This window comes from Acartia tonsa, chromosome 1, assembly GCF_053477335.1.
Source record: "Acartia tonsa isolate MP-2025a chromosome 1, ASM5347733v1, whole genome shotgun sequence".
In the NCBI taxonomy this organism is placed as follows: Eukaryota; Metazoa; Arthropoda; class Copepoda; order Calanoida; family Acartiidae; genus Acartia; species Acartia tonsa.
Window position 1 is genome coordinate 5,956,871 of NC_137260.1, and position 22,958 is coordinate 5,979,828.

Genomic DNA, 22,958 nt, shown 5'->3' on the forward strand with positions numbered 1-22,958 from the left:
GGCAACGTGAGTCTTGAAGTTGAGCTTGATTCCAGGGATCGTCTGCCCAGTGATCAGAGTGGTTCGGAGATAGACAGTTGGACTGAGCCTACTACGGACAAGCCTGAAAAGGTGGCAGATACTGGTTCTGGTGATGGACGGCGCAGATTTGGTAAGTTTGTGCCAAATCAGACTGCTGGGTCGGTCAGGTCTAAGGGAGCCAGCAAGGCTTATGATGATGCTGGGGAAGGTACTTCCAGAAGGGGAGCCAGCAATGCTTATAATGATGCTGGGGAAGGTACTTCCAGAAGGGGCGTGGTCAAGCGGCCTGCTGGGGCAGATTCTCTTGGGCCTAAACAAAAGAGGGAGTTACCAGATTTACGTGCTGAGGTTGAGAGAAATAAGGCTGAGCGCAAGAATGACAAACGTGGCTTGGCGCCGCTCAGTGATGAAGATATAGGTAAAATCAGTAATTCTGTTGCTGTGACTCTAAAGCCTATGATTGAGGAAAAAATTCGTGAAGCTGTAAGAGAATCAGTCAAAAGTTTGAACACTGCACAGAAACTTTGGCAGACGGACAGTCATAATCGGATTAAAGATATGTTGGCCTCGCATAAGAGGGATCTAATGGACTGTATAAGGAGGGTAGATACAGAGATGCAGCAAATGGTGGCTACTACTGCACAGCAAAAGACTTCTTATATGGTACAAAGTGTACAGACAGCAATGACTGATAATTGGGAAAGTAGTTCAGCCAAGTTGGGACAGCAGGTGAGCCAACAAGTGGAAAGTGTTTTGGCAGGACAGGGAACTAAGGTTCAAGAGGCTATTACTGAGATGGCGAAAAAAGAGGCTGAAGTGCAAAGGCACCTGTCCAATATTTTTAGTGAGCTTAGCGAGATCCGGCGCAGAATAAACAATGACTTACCGGCGGCGTCATATTGGCAGTTGCAGCAGGCTGGAACTTCTGACGGTGCTGGGGCTGGCAACGGAGTGATGATGGTCTCGGGAGGTGTTCAGGTCACTGGTGGCGTTGAGATGGAAGTGGCAATGTCGGCAGATGGGCCAGCGGTTGCTGCAGAGGTGGCTGTTGCGAATGATACCGCCTCAGCGGTAAATGATGCTGTGATGGTGGCGGTAGGAGGGCCTGTAACTGCTGCAGCGAGTAATGCTGTCATAGCGGCAACAGTGGGCGTTTCGGCTGAGGTTGGTGGAGGGGCGCTGAACACTCCTCCTCCAGTGGGTGAAGGAGAGGAAGGACTGGAGGCCGGGGTTAATTTCGATGTAGGTTCACCCAGTGAAGACATTGATCCTAGTTTATTGGATCAACCTGATGGATGGTGAAACCATGCTTAGCTGGATGGTTTCAGAAGGGGGTAAATGTCATATATTTATGTTGTGATGTCATATATTTAAGTTTGCAGACCATATGTTAATTGTTACTCTTAATTGCTCTTTAATTGCTCTCAGAAAGAATAAAGAGAAAATATATTTAAGTCAGTTGATATTGAGAGTCCTAACACAGAACATTATCTGGTTTGGGTTCGAGTCTTTATTAAGACCAATACAGCTATTTACAGACATCCTATTACTTTATATAGTTTGCCTAAGCAGATATTCTACCCCTTCAAAGTGCATAGTTAATTAATACATTGTATTAATTAAACAGACAGTCATCCTGTTGTTTGGTGTCCTGATATACAGACAGACATCCTGCTACTTCAGAACTATCCAGCTTTAAATAATCAGTAGTTTTGACTTATTAACATATTTAATCATTTCTAAATATAGTATCAATATATAATCTTATTTACTCAAAAACTGCATTTAATCCAATATAATAAATACTTAAAAATCTGATTGCATTTTGAATTGAACATTAAGTCTACTCTATCATTAACTTATGTAAGTCTGTCTATATCACAATAAATTATAAAATATATATGTAGTAGGCATTTTTGTGTATAGCCCAGTCGGACTGTTATAGATGCATCTAGATGTTATATACTTTGTTATGTTCCATAATGGCAAGAAAAATAATACCAGCTGGTATATTTTATTTCCCCCATAGCGTAATGAACTGACGGACTGACAAAGTTAATTATAGAGTACATTTGCTACTAAAATAAAGCTCTCTTGAAAAGCCAAGATTAGTTATCTAAATTTGTTTTACAAAATTGTAGATCTAAATTATTGAAAATTTTTATTTTGTTGACTTTTGTGAACTGTAAACAGAAAATAAGTGTATTATTTTTAGTGGCTTGGCTACTCTATAATTTGAAATGACCGTCGGTCAGTGAGAAATGGAAAAGGATGCGAAAAGGATGGATCCGTCGGTTAAATGTTTATTTTTAAAATCTTTTATAAGGTTTCCTTATTTCTGTATATTTATTATCTTTCTCTACTTCAAGGACTTTTGAATCCCCACCCCCCCAAAAAAAAGCTTGGTCGCCTTTGCTCCTTCTTTTGCTAGTTATGATCACTAAACATCTGTTTTATAACAAAGCTTATCCCTTTGTCAAGTAAATACATGATTTTGCTGCTTCGCAACATATAGATGCTCTCATCCTTGATTATCTTTATCAGAGTAACGGCAAGATTTTACTGAACACTTTATGCCTTTTTATGGAACATTTTATGTGTTTTTGATTGCTACCAATTTTGGCAAAAATTGGAGTAAAAATCGATAGATAAAGTTGAGAAGCTATTTGATGATTTTTCTTTACATGCATTTTTGTTACAAAAGAAAGAGGTAGGTTTAATTGAAATACAATTTTGATTAATGAGTTATTTGAATAAATTGGCAGGAGTAATTGGACTGTAAACTATACTGGTCCCTAAAGTTTGATAAACACGACCTTACACTTGTTGTTTGTTTAAAACTTTGGGGACTTTCGTCTTTGTTTGATTATTTAAAACCTATAGTGTTTAAACTTTTGAGCCAACAACTGCATTATATGTAATTAGGGCTGTACATCAATTTAACGTCTACTGTCATTTCTCTTAGAATCCGTAATTGTATGTATATTGGTCTTGAAATTGGTATATTGGTTGAAAATAAACGTAGTCCAGTAGCTTTAAATAAACATTTTGTTGCATAACAGTAGAAAACAAGGGGAGTTTGTTAGAAAATAGAAAAATATATGAAAAGCTAATGTAAAGAGTGTCCAAAAACTAATTAAAATCTCCAAATTATCAATTATATTGTCTCATTATCACCGCTGCTATTGAAAGTTATTGCCCTTGTTTTAACTTTGACTATTGCGTACTTACAACCATATATTATATGAATCATAACATTGTTAAAAACGAAAAATCAAAACAAAGATTTATACTATTTTGTTGTGTTTATTAGTAGTGCAGCTACTCTTAAACACTCTATAGCTCTAATTAGATCATTTATCATTTTAGAATTCATATCAAACCTAGAAAGAAATCTAACGGAAAAATCCTCTTTGTTACTTAATTACCTTCCAAAATTATCATATAAGTCTTCATTATTCTTGTAAAAATGCGGTTAGTTTGTTATTACTGCGCTACTCATGACCTAATCGACCTTGTTTTTGTTGTGTTTCTAAATCATGTGAAATTTCATGTTGTTACTGGTGATAAGAAATTAGACTTGGCACTGCTACAAAGAATATTGGTTTAGATGTGTCCCGCGAATAGGGATGTGTATTCACAAATTTTAATCAAGAAAACTAGAGATTTTAGGGTATAAGACAATAGGCTCAATTGGTTGAAAAGTTTAGACACTGCTTGTTTGAACCAACCAATCAAATTTTAAAGTATCCAAGGTTTTAAGACCAACAAATGTGTTAATAAAACTATGAGTAAAAGTAAATTTACAGTCCAATTTCCCTTCTTTAATAAAACTATTTTTAGTTTGGTTTTAGCTAGAATTTTAAAAAAATAATACATAAATCCCCCCCCCCCCCTTCACCAACCCCCTATTTTATTCGTAGTTTTCCTTTTGTTGGTTTATTACTTTAGGTTAGGTTAGGTTAGGTAATATTGGGTATTAAGAAGCCCCTCAGGTTTTGGGCACCGCATAAATTTATTAAATTTCTAAAGATTTGCTTCTGTCCCATAATTGGTTTTGCATACCTAAATATTTCAATAGATCGATAGATAGATATTAATTCCACTAATTATATATAACAAATTGTATATAGGTACATTAAGCATATTTATTATAGGGATTTTACAGTTTAATTACAAACTACTTTTAAGCTCTTTTCATTAGTTTATTTTAAATATGAAAATGAGTAAATAAATAATATATAGATAAGAAAGGAAACTTTTATTTTTTACAATAATATATATATATATTATGGTAAATTTTTAAATAGAATGAATTTTAAACTAAATTTCAGAAATTAAATTAATATTTCATTTTCCTGATTTGTTTTTATTTATAATGAGTATCTAATTTTACTGTTGAAATATGACTCGTCAAATCATCCTTAGTGAAAATTTTAGTGTTCTGACATATCTATAAGAAAAATAGTACATAAATCTTTTTTATCTATATATACAAGTAACAGGTTGTCTGTCTATCTGTTTGTGCCAAAGGATCTCTCTAACTGCTGGACCGATATGGTACTCCTTTTAAGTAAAGCTTTACACAGGTCCAGGGAAGGTTTACAATTTTAATAGGAGAAAGTACCTTCACAATCCCAAGTGAGTTAGCCCAAGAAAAAAAATCCCTCCCCCCCCCAGAAAAAAAAAAAAATCAATATTAAGAAGAAGAGGCTTGAACTTCTACCCTTCTTACCTCTAGAGTAATCGCAATTTTGAATTAGTTGATTATCTTTTTTTGAGCCCGCAATTTGTGTTAAAAAAGTTTTGCTTCTCTCACTCTGTCTGTACATCTAAAACACATTCTAACTTTATCAATACAATTAAATCATTCAGCTGTAAAATTGTATACACAATTTTAACTATATTGTATTCGCATCCTTTAAAAAGTTGCATTATATTTGTTTAACAACTCTTGTTGAATTTCAATTGTTTGAATGCATCGGATAAGAATAAAAAATCATTTTCTTCTCATGACATCATCATCTGCTAATACTCTGTAACTAACTTTGTCCGTCAATCCGTCGTAACTATTATTTTCTTTCAATTCCTTTAACAAAATTTAAAATAAATTGAACGTTATCATTTTAAGCATTTAGTAAAGATATGACTAACTTATGGTGTCTGATAATATCCAAGAAGGGAGGGACATTGATCTGTAAATTGAATGGTAATCAAAGTTTTATAACCATGTTTCCTTGATTGTTGTCTATTAAATGTTTAAAGGTTAGTTTCAAACTAGTAGTTTCCAAACTTTTCAACCGATAATTGCCAAACTAAAAGTGGTAACTTTATTTATAATTTTTTGGGAATGTATCTCAATTTTTCATATGTTGACTTATCCATGAAGGCAATCCTCTATTCAGTATTTTAAGCAACAAAATCGAATTGAAAAGGAAGTTAATGTTAGGCTTACGTGCGGCTGCGGAGCCCTGGTTTTGGGTGTTTAATTTATTTAATGACACTTACAAAATTTATTAATGTTCATCTTTTTGCAGTGAATTCTAAATGCAAATGATTAATTGTTACTTGAACTGCTTTGTAAGTTCGTTATAGATAAAAAGTATTTTATATCAAAAGTGACTTATAGTGGCATTACAGACAGACGGACATACAGAAAAACGAATGAATTATAGAGCAAGATAGCTATAACTTTTTTTTAAATGAATGCAAAAAATTCCACCGCAAATATACTATTTTTTCTTCTATTCAGACCAAATTATTGAATAGCTTTTCAATACCAAAAACATGGAGGGAGATATTTTCTTAAATCATTGTATTAAAATCTCGGAATTAATTAAGTCTTTATACAATTTCAATTGTGTAAACTTAACCATTATGATGATATACATTATGTTATTTCCAAAAAAAATTACACGGCTGACATAAAAATGACATGAAGTTTAAATAGCTAATTTGACTTACATTTTACATCGAAATTAATACCAACAATAACATTACTTTTAGCTAAGCTATAATTCGAAATGTGAATACAAAATAGTAGTACAAAAATGTCAATTTTTCAGGAACTATTTCAGATTTTTTTGGTGAAGATTCCCCGTACCATTGTGCATCTATTATATGGCATACTTAGTCCTTGTTGGTGTATCTGTCATGCTACAACAAGAGAACTTTAAAAACTGTAGAAATCCTCAATCGTAAGACTTGTACATAAAGGTTCTGTGATTATATTCACCATCCCGCTAAGACCACTGAATGCTCAATTTATCTATAAGTCTATTTTAGTTTTTATACTTTGCTATTTATGGATATTAGAAGGAATTCATAAAAATTATCAATAATCGAAAACATATTAAAATTAATTTAACAATTAAAGATCAAATAAGTTAAATTCCTTTGGTTTTTAGTAATTCTGTCTAAATTCCTACTCAATACATATAAAAGATCAAAGAGTGAATTCTTTTAAACTTTTCCATATGAAATGAAGTAAAACCAAACTGAAATGTATTTCAATTTGTTATAAAAGCATATATACTTCAAAATGCAATAATGCTGTCTAAAAAGGAGAAAAACGTTCAGGATAACAAACTTTTAAATAAAAGCTCATAAATTTAAATGAATTGGTAGGTCATTTAATTCTTTGGATCTAAACTCCAAAATAAATATATACTTTTACTAATTTAAGGATCTTTATGTCTTAATTAACATACATTCAGCTTTTATTAATACCAGTACATTTGTCGTACTATTGCCTTATTTTAATTTAATATTTTTTACATGAAAGAGTAAAAGTGTAAGTGTGATAGAATTTTGTTTTGTGTTTATGTCAAGTGTTTTCAATATTTGTGGTTGGCTGACTCAGGCTACAAAATTTAGAAATAAAGTATTAAGTAGTCCATTTGGCTGTATGTTCTTTTGAAGAATAGTCATTTATCGCATCGGTTTATAGACAGCTTTCTAATAACAATAAAAAATTGAAATATATTTCCATTAAAATAAATATTTATTAGATTCAAACCAGTTTTGTTAGACCCAAGGGGACGAAGGCTCGGGCTAACATGATTTTTCAGCATTGCGGAGAACTGGTTCTAATCCAGCAAATATCATTCGGTTTCGAAGCCATACTGGAAAAAGATACTGCGGGTAAATTATAGGTTCTCATACCCATCATCAACTATTAACAGTTTTGTTGCAGTTGCGGCTGTGGCTGGTGATTCAGTAACGTTTGCTGAGCCTGCTAAAAAACATAGCCTTTAAAAATCTAAGTTATCATTTATGATACATCTCTAAGGTATCATACTTCAATTGTTTTTGGATCTTGTATTAAAACACAATACTTGCTAAAAATAAGTTGTGCAAGACAAGTAAAAAGGTTGCGTGTCTAAATTGTTTTAATTAATTTGCTGTTTACCCTTATCCCTGTAAAATGTATCACTTACAAGTGTTATCAGGCATAAAGAGAATGAATAAAGCTCAATTAAATTATTCATTGATTCAGGGATAAAAATAGCATGGGTAATCTATAATACAAAGTAGAACGATGTCTGTCTGTATGTCTGTTTGTCTGTCTGTTTGTCTGTCTGTTTGTAGCAAAGGATCTCGCTATCCGCTGAACCGATCGGGTTCTCCTTTACAGGGTAGCTTCTCATAAGTCCCGGGAAGGTTTATAACTATTTTTTTGGGGGGTGAGACACCCACAACCGCCCCAAAAATAAAAAAATACCCTTCCCCCCCCAAAAAAAAAAAAATTTCTTTTTAAAATTAAAATAGTGGGGTCGACTCCCCCCCCAAAAGAATTTTTTTTTTTAATTTTTCTTTCAAATCTAAAATACAAAAAACTGGTTTAATCAAACCTCTTAGAGCAAAGCCCCTAGAGGCTAGGGGCGAAGCCGCTAGTATGTACATAAAAGGCTCATAATTGACAAATAAATCATATCTCAGTACAAAATTGATTACACTTCACCACTGTTAGTAAATATTTGGAGTAGTCCCCGGTATATTTTATGTTATTTGTTAACCCTCTAAGCATAGACGTCCAAGGGGGGGTAATTGGGTGTTTACTAAGATAATAAGTACATACAAACAACTATGTATGTATTGTTGGTTTTCACTTTGAACTTACATTCAATACATGATACATTTTGCAAAGAAAATTTGCATATATGACACAATATATTTGCAAACTTTGGGAATTGTACTTTTTTACTTTTATTCTTTTTGCTTTTGGGTCAAGAAATTTTCATTTTAACATTCTTTAGATAAGTTTGATTATAATATGTGACAAACTTAGTTTAAAAAATCTATGTAAAATATTTAGTATCATATTAATTATATAATTTCTCATGTTTTTAGACAAATTTAAAAGGCCAAGGCTAACGAAACTGGTGTTAGTTTTATGTTTTTTTTAATGTTCGTGGAAAATTGTCTGTAATGCGATTCCAAGCATAATTTTTCAGTATGGCTGAGATTCGGTTCTAGTTTAGAAGCCATATTGTAAATAGATTTATTCATATAAACTTTATGAATTTTACAATTTACTAAATACCAAAGGAAGAGTATATTTTGGAGCATCTATTCAATTTATCCTGGATGTAATTTCTTTAGAGAGAGCTAGAGTAATATTTCACCAAATTTGCATACATAGTAAATACACCATACGTGTTTTAATTATAAATGCAATTTTAAATCTATATGAAACAATAAATGTATAGATGTATAACCAAGACATTTACCTGGTCCAAGTGGTAGGGATTGGAGACCTATTTCGTCTTTTAGAAAATTACTTTCTGCCCTTTTTTTGTAGCGACTTGGTTGTGTCAATATTTCGACACATTTGGCTAGTATTTAAAGACCCAATTGAAAGCCGAAACATGGTTTCCATCATGCATTGGGTAGAATTACATAGAGCTCGTTCCCTCTTCTGTTCCCTTTTCCGTTAATTTAATTATATATTGCATTGTATACATATATATCTAATAAATAAATCAGGGATAAAACATTGGACAAAAAAATTGGTTCACATTACCCAAATAAAACCATTCATAAAACTTTTGGTAACAGTATAATTAATAACCTATTATCCTCTTAATATCAACATGTTAACCTTTAAGATTTTCATTATTTTTTTTTGTAGGAGTCTAGACACACGACAGTCCATCTACGAGCGTATCCACACCCGCGGCTGTATCACAGTTATCAAGGAAGATCTGGAGCAGCATGTCAACCCATTGAGCATGGTCTATGGAATTTTGGGTAAGCAATTGAGATTGGTCTCTAATTATTGTCAAGGTTTTACAGAAGGTTTAATTTACTATATAAATCGCAGATGTTATTAATGGAAGGAATGTCTTAACGTTTAGAAAGAATTTTAACTAGTACCCTTACCTAGTTAATACAACCTATGGATATTTATACATACTGATGATATTATCATACATAGTCAGGGTAGCTAAACAAAGGCTGTATGACCCAGACTTTTGCTTTCGTAAAGTGATAAAATTTGATCGATACAGCATCAAAGGTTGATTTAGTATAAGTTGAAATTTTTAAGATTACCCAATTCGTATGTTGTTAGAGTGCTGGGTTCCTCAACAAGGTTACCCTTCTTACATAAAAGGTCTGTCAATATGTCTGATTTGAATAATCTAATTTTCCCCTTTTTTTTCTTTTTCCAGTATTACCTTCTTAGAAATATTTGTTTTCAATTTTGAAATTTTTTATACTAAACACCCCCCCCTCCCCACAGAACTATGAACTCGGCATCCTTGCCTGCCTAGCCGCAGCGATCAGCGCCCTAGCCTGCCTAGCTGCAACGCTCGGCCCCCTAACCTGCCTAGCTGCAGCACTCCGCCCCCTTTCCTATAACCTAACCTAACTGTGTGGTGCTTTTAATGTCTGTTCTAATCATCTCCTCAATTGTTACTATTTTAGGCCTAATCAACTGAGTGTACCTATTGCTACTGTATGGCGCTTGTAAGGTTTGTTCTAACCATCACATCAATTGTTACTATTTCAGGCCTAATTGTATGTGTGTGTCTAATGTTACTGTGTGGCGCCTGTATGGTCTGTTCTAATCATCTCCTCAATGGAACAGTTGGCACTAGGAAGAGGCTTACAAGTACAGGTAAGAAATTAAAATGGTGATTTATATTGATGTTAATTCATGTAAAAAAGTCATAAAGTAAATATTTGTTTACTCAATTATGATCTAAAATCTACCTAATAGACCTTTATAATTAAGTCTTTGGGATCATAAATTCTTATCTTGATAGACAATTGACCTTTAAATTGCATCTACATCAGATTTGACTCATCCGAAAACCTTTTTATTTACTTTTTAAACCTGGCCTCATTATTAGTAAATAGTTTCTATGCAATTGTAAATAATTACTCACATTTGAAATTTCTATCTTTTTGTAGTTTTTTATTTTTCTATTTTCATTTTATACAAACTGTGAGCAGTAAATGCAGGGTTAAAAGTTGTATGAATAGAACTTGATGATTTCATGCTGCTCTTTTATGTATTTTTTTTTACAAAAAATCTTCTTTTATCAATTTTACTCTTAGATTATCTTGTTTATTATAGTTTCTTCTCTCTCTAATTTATTTTAAATAATCTATTCAATTTTCCTCTTTTTTATCATTTATCATTTACGTCATCCTAAAACTTATGATTCATGAATATTATTTTTTTTGTTTTTTAATTTCTTTATTGGAAAGCAAAGCTTTTCTACAGTTAGGTTTAGGTCTCATAGGGATATCCAAAATGTGTGGTACCACCACCTCAAACAAATTTTTTTTAAACTTAATAGATTCCTCTTACTACCCCAATATCATTTGATACCCCTTTACGCCATCTTTTTTACAAATGGTGGTTAAAATTTGGTATTTTTAGGGCTTTACTTTTTTTGATGTTGTCTGCCTTATTGGTTGATTAATAAATCATTTAAAATTTAAAGGTCGGCTTGAGTTAGAACCCTTGAAGTACACCAGCACCTTGAATGTTCATCTTACACAATAGATCAAACCTTCTACATCACCTTGACATATTTCCTTCTTTTTTCTAGCCCTTTATAGTGCTTATAAAAATGACCTCAATTAAATGACCAATGATAGGCCAATACACAGACCAGTAAAAATTTTAATTGACCAATGGTAGGCCAGTATGACGTCATTTTTTAAAGGCACTATAAAAAGCCAAAGCACTTGGATTTGGAATCTTTATTAGTTAGAATCATATGAAAATATTTGGGTAGTCCTATCTCCTAAATAGGTATCCATATATATTTTTTTGTGGTTCCACTTCTTTCTTCTTTCTGAAATCTATCTAAACTTGAAAATATAAATTTTTACTTTCATTAATTGATAATGTGATTGTTGAGAATATAACCTATTTGACATTGATAAAAATACTTTTAATTATATTTCAATTAGAATTGGTTCTTAGCCACACTGAAAAATCATGTTTAGCATCGGAGCTAACAAAACTGGTTAAAATTTTTCATTTTAATATCCGCAACAAAGATGTCTACTAAATCTTTGCTTGAATTACTTGACTGGTTATTAAATCCAAAAGAATGTATTTTTTATCAATGTTAAATAAGTCACCGGAAACATCGAAAATTGACTGCCTTTCAATTTTTTTTTATATTAATTACATAATATTGTTTTATATATTTACTAGCGGCTGCGCCCCTAACATCTAGGGTCTCTATATTCATGTTATATAAAAGGGCAGAAAAATAGCCTAAAACCATACCCAGACTTATTTATAAAAACAAAATAGCCTAAAACCATCTCAGGACCTATAAGAAGCTTCACTGTAAAGGAGAACCTTGTACGTTCAGTGGCTAGCGAGATCCTTCGCTACAGACCAAAAAAGCTTACTGCTTTATATAATAGGATAAATGTGTTATAAAATGCATGCTCTAAGCAAAGTTATCCTTTTTTAAAATTTTACATATTAACATAATTCAAGATGTTCCTATTGGCTTCTTCAAGATTTATTTTTTCTTAAAATATCAATCAGAAAAAAATAGTACGTCTAAAATGTGTCATTAGACAATTTTAAGGTTAATCTCAAATATTATCATATGTTTTTTCATTGATTCTTAAGTGCCATTGAATTCATATCCAGCAGAATTACTCTACAAGATATGCCAGTTGGTCCTTTTATTAGTCTGCATTAATTAAATGTCTATCTGTATTTTTCATTGTATATACTCCCTATAATAATCAACTAAATGACCAATATTTTATGAAAAGTATCTACATTTTTTGGGCCAACTTTTGGGAAAAATATAGTGGTTATAAAACTTTGGGTACCTGTGTAAGTAACAGTAATGTTTCCTACCTTCCTGGATTTCAGGGATCGGCAGCCGTACATAAGACGCAAATTTTGATCCTTTCTAGTGCTTTAAAATAATGCTACTTTCGGACGTTACCGTTTTTGTTTTATTTGTACATACATTTGTCACAAATTTATCTTATTTGTGTTCTTAGTTTTTACATTTTTGATAATTAATGCCAAAAATAATGTAGCTATAATTGATAAAAATTTGTACATATTTTTTAGTTATAAAAATAAAATTTCTAGATTGATTTAAATTTGTTCAAATATTGGGCAAGGTGCATGAAATTACTTTATTAGAAGGTGATGGTATTAATTTGATTTGTTTCTTTATGTTTAGGTTTAAAAACTTATTATTGTTATTTTTTAATCTTTTAAACTTTTTGCTGTTAAATTAAGTTGCTTATTACTCAATATATAGAAGCGAAGTCGCTCCATAATTAGATTTAATGTCCGTCTATTCGTCATGGCGTCAGTCTTTAAAGCTAAAAGATATTAATTTCTTGGCTGCTACTTAAGGTAAACTCATAATTTTTTTTTGTGAATATCTTCTCTTTCTACAAATGACATAATACATCTTTTTAGATAGGTGTCCTGATTTTCTACAATTCATCTTTCTTTCTTTTAATTTTTTTTCTCTCTCGCTATCCCTCTATCTATCTATCTATCTATCTATCTATCTATCTATCTATCTATCTATCTATCTATATATCTATCTATCTATCTATCTATCTATCTATCTATCTATCTATCTATCTATCTATCTATCTATCTATCTATCTATCTATCTATCTATCTATCTATCTATCTATCTATCTATCTATCTATCTATCTATCTATCTATCTATCTATCTATCTATCTATCTATCTATCTATCTATCTATCTATCTATCTATCTATCTATCTATCTATCTATCTATCTATATATCTATCTATCTATCTATCTATCTATCTATCTATCTATATATCTATTTATCTATCTATCTATCCATCTATCTATCTATCTATCTATCTATCTATCTATCTATCTATCTATCTCTCTCTTTTATTATTACTGAACATCTGCTCAATCTATTACTAACTATGTCCGTTTGTCCATCAATGATTTGTATGTCCTTTGCTACTGAAGGATATTGTCATCCTTGTTTGAATAAATGTTTTGAAAATTTAAAAAAAACACTATTACATAAAAATGTGAATAAAATGGCTACTTGGCTACATACCAGTTGCGTGATTCAGAAAACAAAATGATTCAAGTAAATTAGAAAATTTTGTTGTAATATTAGACAGATTAATTAAAGAGTAATCATCTATATATTTGCTTTTATCCTTTACATTGCATTGTAAGTACACTGTTTATACAAAATAGTTTTACTTTATAAAAGACTAGCGGATCCTAGATGCATCTTGAAGCAATTGAAATTTAGAATATATCTTTAACATTTGGGAGGGTGGAGGCACCTACCTCAAAAATAGTTGAAAGCCTTCCCTATCCCAATTTAAAACTTTACGGTAATTGAAGAACAATAAGGTGTTATCACTTTTACAATTTTTAGTTAGGAGTATTTTTTTTTCTTGGGGGGGGGGGGTATTGTAACATTTTTTTCGTACCATATTATCTTGTTCTCTAAAAGTGCTCGATTGTTAAAACTGTAAGCATTGTTTTTGTATTACATAAAACATAATAAAAGCGTTTAGTGTTGCCTTTTTTCGTCAACTGCACTGTAAAAAGTGTATTTTTTTATCAATTTCTTCTAATTTGTTATTTAGATTTTTTGCAATTAAACTGATCATTTGCAAATAATAAAGTCAAAAAATGTCATTTCTTAATAATTATTCATTTTGGATAATTATTTTGATTTTCTTTATCCTTTTCTTTACATTTTTAAGTAATTAAACACAAGAATAAGACAATTATAAGTAGCGTAGTAGACTATTAAAAATTAAACATTTATAAATTGTTTCATTAAACATAATTGCTAAGAATATCCAATAAGATATAAAATGTAGTTAAAAATTGAAGACGAAGAAAGCCCCTCAATGACGTCATAAAAATGAGGAGAGGAGGAGTGGGAAAGAATACCCCTAAAAAAGAGATTGATAATCCCTCGTTTTTATGACATAACATGCTGATTTTTTTGAGGGACTTTCTTTGTCAGAGAATTTCAGAGAATATCAAAAGAAATAAGAAATATTAACTAGTAAGGTTTTGTGCGTTAAGTTTAACTACTGAACCACTGGGCTCTTCTTATGAAAGCTTCACAAATGTCCCGGGAATGTTTATCCTTTTTTTACTGTCATCCCTCCCCTAAATTATAGAAGGACATCTAATATAATTTTAAAAGATGTTGGAAGCTATGTAATAGCTTAACTTTTTTCAAACATACAAGTTTACGTTGAAAAACAACGTCAAACTCAATCGAGCGCGAGAAAATTCTCAATTGAAAAATAATGCATGCATATAAGGATGGGTGAATGGATGATAAATTATCTAATTATTATATCTAACTTTATCATTTTCCGTTTTTTATATCTTACTACAATTTTCCCCTAGATGATTGGTGGGTAAGTAGACCCTCAACTTAAATATTTTTTCCTTAGTTAATTTTTCTTTTGATGGTGTAGATTACCTTCCCCAAAATAATTATAAATTTATTGCTAGACCATAAGACGCTTCAATGTAGCGGAGAACCATATCGGTCAAGCGGAAAAGGCAATCAATACCTTCAACTATATTAAACCTATTTACTTTTTTAATATCCTATTCACATTTCTGATTATTTTTTATTTATTGATTGATTGACTTATCTTTGAATCCCTGAGAATTCTGAAGGTTTTTATCATCCTACACAGTGCGTTCGAAGGTGCTTTGACTTTTGTCTCAGAACCTAAATTGGGACATAGTGCATTTCATTACCCTAGGTTAGGTAACTTCATTTCACTTTTTAATAAAATCTAAAATGCAGCCGTTTTTGAGAAAATTAGATTTGAAAATTTTTAGTTCAATTTTCATCCGCTAGGAGTTACCGCAGAATCATGACAAGAAAAGCAAAAATTTTTTATTTCAAATTCTGAACAAGTTTGTTTTTATGAAGTCTTTCATAAAACCTCTCTATATATGATTTATTTAAGACTGAATTTTCGTGACCTTAGCAAAGCAACTGATAAAAATGGCCATTAATTAACTCCCTTCAGGAGTGGTTTTATGAAGAACTTTATGAAAGCAAACTTGTTAAAAATTTTAAATAAATAATATTTGCTTTTCTTGTCATGATTATTCGGTAACTCCTGGGAGATGAAAATTAAACTTGAAATTTTCAAATCTAATTTTCTCAAAAACGGCTGCATTTTAGATTTTATTGAAAAGTGAAATGAAGTTACCTTACCTAGGGTAATGAAAATTGTGCCTATTTGTTGGAACAAAATTATAATACCATTATCAAGAAGAGAGAAAAGAAGATTTTAAAAAAATATAATAATAATAGCTTATAGAATCATATTTTTTTATTGTTTATTCAACCTTTAGTAATAGATAAAGAATATACATGGATATATTGACAGAGGAAATTTGTCACCAATTTAGGTTGCTAAAATGGACATCATTTATTGGTCAGTTTGTTTATCCAGTAGGAGATGAGGGGATGTGGTTAAAGGTTTGGATGGGGGTATATCTATTTTAGTCAGCTGCGAGTATCACTATATTAGAGCACCTGAAAATCTGGTGCAACATCCAAGTAATAATATATCCATTCCATTAGTAATATTGAGAATCACAAATTTTATTAAAAATTAAGAAAATTAGTATTTTTTTGTTATAAATATTTTATTATTATAAATAAAATAAAATTTGATATATTTGTATGGTGACGGTATTAAATGCATGTACTAATTTAAACTAAAATTCCCTTTATATTTTGCACGGACTTATAGTCTAATATGAGTAAAAAAGTTGAAATTAAAAAACACGTCTAAACTATAAATTGTTATACTAACATTTTTTTCTAGCGAAGCTACTCTTTAGTTCGCTATATATGTGTGTCCTTCAGTCCGTAACGTTATGGGGATAATTTTATTTTGTTTGCTGCTATTTCAGATAGTCTACTGATTTTTTTGCATTATCATGCACCGTTAGAACTTCCAGTCAAAGGTCGTAGAAAATTCGTTGCTTTACCAAATTGGATAGTAAAAAAAATCATTAATGATTCTAATGTACAACTAACCTGACCTAACTCAAACTAACCCCATACATGAACTAACCCGCATGTCTTTTACTTTTCAGTCTCTCTCAACTGCCCTGTCCACGGCGGGGAACGGGAAAGCGGCGGCGGTGGCGGAAAACCGTCCCGGAAGGAGTCTACAGAATCCAGAAAGTCCTCCCGCCTCGACAGCCTTGATAACGTGGTGAAAATTTCAATTAAAAATGGCGGCAGAGACAGCGTGACAAGCAGAAAATAAAGCAAAAATCAACGAAAATATTTTTCAGTATAGCTTCGAAATCGATTGATATCTGAAGGATTAGATCAGGTCATACTAAAAAATCATTTATAACATCGTATTACAGTTTATTAGCCCGGGCCTTAGGCTTATTGGGACAAAACTGGTTTTAATATTCTTTTATTTTGATATTCGCGGAAAGCTGTCTATAATACGATACGATAAATAACTATTACTGCCTTTAGTGTAACATTATTGAATCAAAACAAAACTTTTATTGTGCATTTAAATATGTTAATATATTAATCAATCAACCTTAAAACATTTCCAATTTACCAACAGCAAAATCAATAAACTTCATAACTTGAAGATGGATTTTGTCTTTTAAAATTTTTTTAAAAATACCTAAAACTTTAACAGAACAAAAATGTAAAAGAATACTTTTAATTTTAATAATTTCAGCAAAATTTAAAACAATTCAATGTGAACTAAATATTGAAATTCATCCTCATTATTAGACCAGGGTAAATTATACTAGAAAATCATCAGTTAAAACATAATTATAATGTCTATTTTGTTTCTATGTATCTCTGTAAAAATACTTTATTTAAAACAATCATAAGAAGTTACAAACAAAGTTTTGACCTGTACAAAAAATTATTATTTTGTATGCCTATTTATTGACAATTTTTCTGATGATAGTATGGAGAACCATTGTGCGTGGCCTACGCTCTGGAAAGAAGAGATAAATGGCGATGATGATGAGTATGAAAAAATGCATTTTTCTTGTACAGGTTTAAATAAAACAAATCATTAATGATTTTATTTATGACTTTAAGCTGAAAAAAATATTTTTGATATACTTATCTTTACCTTTTTGTTCTTATGCTTTTGTTCAGAAATTCCCAAACTTGTGAAAATAAGAAAAATTATTCCAAATTGTTCGCTTGGGCATAATTCAAATATTTAAAAAAAGAAATTTTTGTAATTTCGTATTCTTAGCAAAAATACTAAACAATATTGTCTGTCTGTTATGAATATAAGTAAAGTAGTTTTTGATCTACTGCAGTTCACGGTAAAATATTGCTGGTAAGCAATATTTCCAAAATCTATGAATTTTAAAGACTGCTAGCTGCCAAACGGCTGAACGTACAGATCATACCCGCACACTGTTTTAAGCGGCATAAGAAGGCCTACAAATAATCTGGAATAGCCATAAATCAATAATGCATAATTATCTCGCAGTGCAGAGAAATGCGCGAAAAAGACCTATTTTACGCGTTTTTTCTTCAGTGAAGCTTTCCCTGTGCATAATTGGATCTTGGCTATTCCAGATTATTTGTAGGCCTTATTATGCCGCTTAAAATGGTGTGCGGGTATGATCTGTACGTCCAGCCGTTTGGCAGCTAGCAGCCTTTAAAATTCATAGATTTTTGGAAATATTGCTTACCAGCAATATTTTACCGTGAACTGCAGTCGATCAGTAGTTTTTTAAAGGTTCAGAAGGGAGGAAAGGCACAAATCACATAATGAAGCCTTTTGATTGATATATTTCTACTCAATTATTATTTATTTACTGGATAAAGTTATCATTTATATCCTTAAACTTAATTTAATTGTAATTTTTATATAATAGTGAAGTTTGACTAATTGTATGCTATTACCAAAGATAATATAGTAAAAGAATTAAAATGGATCAAAAAGCAATTATAATTTTGTATAAAATATCATAATTTCAGGCTGTAAAAACACTACAGTCATGTTTTAATCCAATAGTTTTCTTATTGTTAATAATTGATAAACAAAGTAAACGATTTTTTCTTTATAATGATAAGTCTTTCTTCTATTTATTTTGAAATGTTTTCGGAGAGTGAATCTTCCCCCCATTGTTTTCAGGTAAAACAAACATGTTTCTAGCTTAAATCCAGCAAAAATAAGATATTTGTTACCACAAAAAAATATGGTACACTAAAAGTTAAATTTGTAAAGTTCTAGCCACTTTCAAATAACTGCCAATTGACGTATTGTCATACCAATCTATAAAGAGGTTTTTTTGTGAAATAATGAAATATGTATATTAAAATCTAATATATTGTAACCTGTCTTATTATTGTTATACAGGGAGAGAGGGGACTATGGGCTGTTTATTACACTAGTCCCAAAAATTTTTTAAATAACAGTTTCTTATTGCATTGGGCACTTTCTTGAATTTTGATTAGTTGATTCAATAGGTTGAGTGTTAAAACGTTTCAGCCACTATTTTAAATCTGCAGAAGTGGTAGTTTTGTGTATTATCACTTGAGATGTAAATCAATTTATCGGCCATTGTCTTATCCCTTCAGAACCCTGAACTAGATATGTAATTATAAAAATTATGTAAAATACTGTTTAATAAATATTTATTGGATAGTTCACAAAATTAAATAAATAATAAATGTAAAATACAATATTTTTTGTCATTTATTTAATATTTTAAATGCTTTTATAAGAATTATATTCAATATTTTGATTAAATTAATAATATACAAAACTAGTATGTACTATATCTAAAACAAAACTGTTAGGAAAATACAAAATAAATGAATGATAACTTTAAAAAGTTTTATATCGCATCTTATTATAGACAGCTTTCCGCTGATATTAAAATGAAAAATTGCGGAGGGGCTGAAGGTCCGGGCTTGCAATTTTATAGCTTCGATCTTAATATTCGTGGGAAATTGTCTGTAATACTGAGCAATACATGAATTTTCAGTATGGCGGAGAACCGGTTCTAATCAAGCGGATATAAATCGGTTTCGAAGCCTTACAGGAAACATTTTTTCATTGTTTGACTTTTTGAAAATTCAAAGGTTTAAAATATAATTAAATTTATATTACAAAACTCATTAATCAAAAAAAGATTTTTATCATCACATTTTCCTCATGAAAGTATTAATTTCCAATCAAAAACCAGTTTTAATCCATTTTTTAATAAATACTAAATACAATATAAATCATAATAATAATATTTTTTTTTAATATTAATGATTTCAAATATTTATTAGGTTAGGTTTTCATTTCAGAAAGTGTCATAAGGAGATTAAAATGGGTTAAATATTATTTAAAGAATTTTAATATATTTACAAAAGGGGGTCTCACAAAAATGCAAAAAAATATCTTTCAATTGTGAGCAATTTAAGTGCAGAGGGTCAACAGCAAGTTATTTTATCTTTTGATTTTAGAGAAACTTGCTTTTGAATCTCTTTTATATTAAAAGGCAAAGTTAATTTAGGACTTTTTTTACAATTTCATATTTCATTTATATAAATATTTTTATCACAATTTATTTACAATATATATTTTTTTAATTTTCATTTTTACATTTCAGATTTCAGAATAAGATAAAATTCACATTTTCTTACAAAATTTATAATTCTTATTTGACGCGTTGTATTATTGACAGCTTTCCGCGGATATTGAAATAAAACTTTATAAGATTAAAACCCCCAAGGGCTTATGGCCTAGACTAGCACATTTGTTGTTAATTTTATGATTTTTATTTGAATATTCATGGAAAATTGCCTGTAATACCATGTTATACATGATTTACCACTATGGCAGAAAACCGGTTCAAATCAAGCGGATATTAATCGGTTTTGAAGCCATACTGGAATATATACTCTACCTCTAAATAGTAAATACTTTGTATTTAAGCAAAAGCTTTTTTATACACCCAAATGTATCACTGAAATAATTGACATACAATGAAGCAAATAACTTAATAGATCATATGTTAATGTAAAGAATTAACTATTGTTACTTCTAAACTATCATTACTTTTTTCGTTTGTATTTTATCAAGTTTATGGTAACTGCCATAAATCCTTAAGTATAATTTTCATTGATTTTTTACTTAATTTCTAATTATTACACAATTATAATGGTTGTTTTATCTTAATGTCATATTCAGCTAAATTGTTTTTATTTTGTTTCGGTTGAGGTTGCTGAATTTTTAGTTACAAACCAGGTTTTAATATTTGAATGAGGTCACTGCAACTTTTATTAATTTAAACGTCTCCATGGTCACAACAAAAATCCTGGCCTTTACTGCAACTTTTAACAATTGTTTGCGATGGAGATTTATATAGTAGTAAGGTTGCTGCAACTTTTAACAATTGTTTGTGATAGAGATTTATATAGTAGTAAGGTCACTGCAACTTTTAACAATTGTTTGTGATGCAGGTTTTATATAGTAGTAAGGTTGCTGCAACTTTTAGCAATTGTTTGTGATGGAGATTTATATAGTAGTAAGGTTGCTGCAACTTTTAACAATTGTTTGTGATGGAGTTTTATATTGTAGTAAGGTTGCTGCAACTTTTAGCTCTCATGTTTGGCACTGGTAGTCCCCACTCACTCATCTTACCCAACAAACTCATCATCTGAAAATAATGGATTTATTATTACTTGGATTTTACACCAGATTATCTTGTACTCTAATAAAGGGAAACTTGTAGCTGGCCAAATTAATGAACCCCGTCCCCTCCCAATGGATAAACAAACTAACCAATAGGTGATGTCTAAAGCAATGACAATTCTTCCCCTGTCATAATATCCAGGTTATTTTATATACATCAAAAATAGAATAAGAATAAAATCTCGAAACCTCGTACTTTCCACAGTATGGTTTCTTAGGACTTAAAATGGACTTATGATTTCTCCTTTACGCGCAAATACTGCACAATTTATTCTTTGAAGGAACCGATATCTTTGGTGGTGGCTGTACGATTTTAAAAATATTTTAAGCTAATAAGGATTATACTATATTTTTGGAAAAAAATACCACCTTAACCATAACAAAACGATTGATACATTATTCATTTCATTTCTATTTGTCCAAAAATTTATAGATAAAATTTAAACATCCCCATATTCCGCCTCTAAAAATTTTAAGGAGAAATAGAGGGTTGAGGATTTATTCACTGTAATTGCACCTTCCCTGTTGTTTAAATTATATTTTTACAAATTAATAATATATATTTTTTGATTTGTTTTCAAAGCTCAAATAAAATTAAATCTTTTCAATGTTATAATAAATAAGAGTAGGATAAATTACAGTGATCTTAAGGGATTAGAAAAGGGAGATATATTTATGTACATCCCAGTGAGGGAGGGGACATTGGGATGTTTATTACACTAAGTTTTATAACAACGTTTCTCATTTGTTAGCTTAAAAAAACTTTAGGAACTTAAGTTGAGTGTCTAAACGTTTCCGCTACTAATTGTAATCTGCAGAAGGGGTTAATTTTGTGTATTGTCCATGGGGACTTACATCAATTTATCGGCCATTGGCTTATCTCTTTAGATCCCTGGTGCTTCCCCCATTGTGATAATTGGTTGAAAATTTTAATACTAATAATTTAAACCATTCAATCGTAGCTGTCTATAGTGCCCTATCAAAATGGGGATAGATGTTACTGCTTTTGGCCTATCTATTCTACTGACGTCAGGAAATACGCTATACTCCATCTCTTTTCTAGGGGGGTTCTTTCGCCCCTTCCTTATCTTTCCATCTACTGTGACGTCAATAGAAAAGGTAGGCCAAATGCTGTGACATCTATCCCCATTTTCCTAGGGCACTTAACACAGCTACCATCAAATCAGAATTTAATAGATGCCTCTCAAGTTTTTAAACCAGAAATGAGAAATACAGGCTTAAAACCTTGGTTACCAGCATAATTTATAATTCAATGTTCCCTAACTCCCTGGGTAAAGTAACTCTATTTGTATGAAATGAGTAAGTCTCGACCCTTTCCTTAAATATTTTACGTTCCTAGAATTAATAAGAAACTTTCAAGAAAATATATAAACTATACGTTGTAAATGGATATATGTAGAATACACGTGGATAAATATGGGAAATCATCGTCGATTTAGCTTGTTAACATGTAACTGATTTATTGGTCAGTTTATTCATCCAGTAAGAGGAGAGGGGAATCGGGTAATGGGGGTGTATGGAGGGTATCGTTATTTTAGCCCTCTGCTAGTTTCACTTTATTAGAACATTAAAATCCGCTGTAACATCCAAGTAATAATACCTCCATTATTCCAAATCAATAAATTTTCAAGATATATTTCCCTGCCTCTCATACACACTGTTAGATTAATAAAGAGAAAAA

General features: G+C 30.8%; 2 protein-coding genes across 3 annotated transcripts in view; one reads left to right on the forward strand and one right to left on the reverse strand.

The window, feature by feature from the left end:
* The window catches only part of LOC145304891 (CD63 antigen-like), a 68,958-nt gene extending 52,088 nt beyond the window's left edge, over positions 1-16,870 (forward strand). Inside the window, exons 6-8 of one of the 2 annotated variants that reach the window (XM_080146727.1) lie at positions 9,155-9,273; positions 10,037-10,144; positions 16,650-16,870. In XM_080146727.1, coding sequence (XP_080002853.1) covers positions 9,155-9,273; positions 10,037-10,144; positions 16,650-16,825 — 403 coding nt within the window. In that variant the 3' untranslated portion in view covers positions 16,826-16,870. Of the gene's footprint in view, positions 1-9,154; positions 9,274-10,036; positions 10,145-10,979; positions 12,622-16,649 lie in introns of those variants that run through there. The other variant, XM_080146717.1, reaches the window with a different exon arrangement.
* A 2,309-nt stretch (positions 16,871-19,179) lies between these two features.
* The window catches only part of LOC145322074 (GTP-binding protein GEM-like), a 48,336-nt gene continuing 44,557 nt past the window's right edge, over positions 19,180-22,958 (reverse strand). The window contains exon 13 of the mRNA XM_080163885.1: positions 19,180-21,221. Within this exon, the coding sequence (XP_080020011.1) occupies positions 21,132-21,221 (90 nt within the window). The 3' untranslated portion in view covers positions 19,180-21,131. The remainder of the gene's footprint in view (positions 21,222-22,958) is intronic.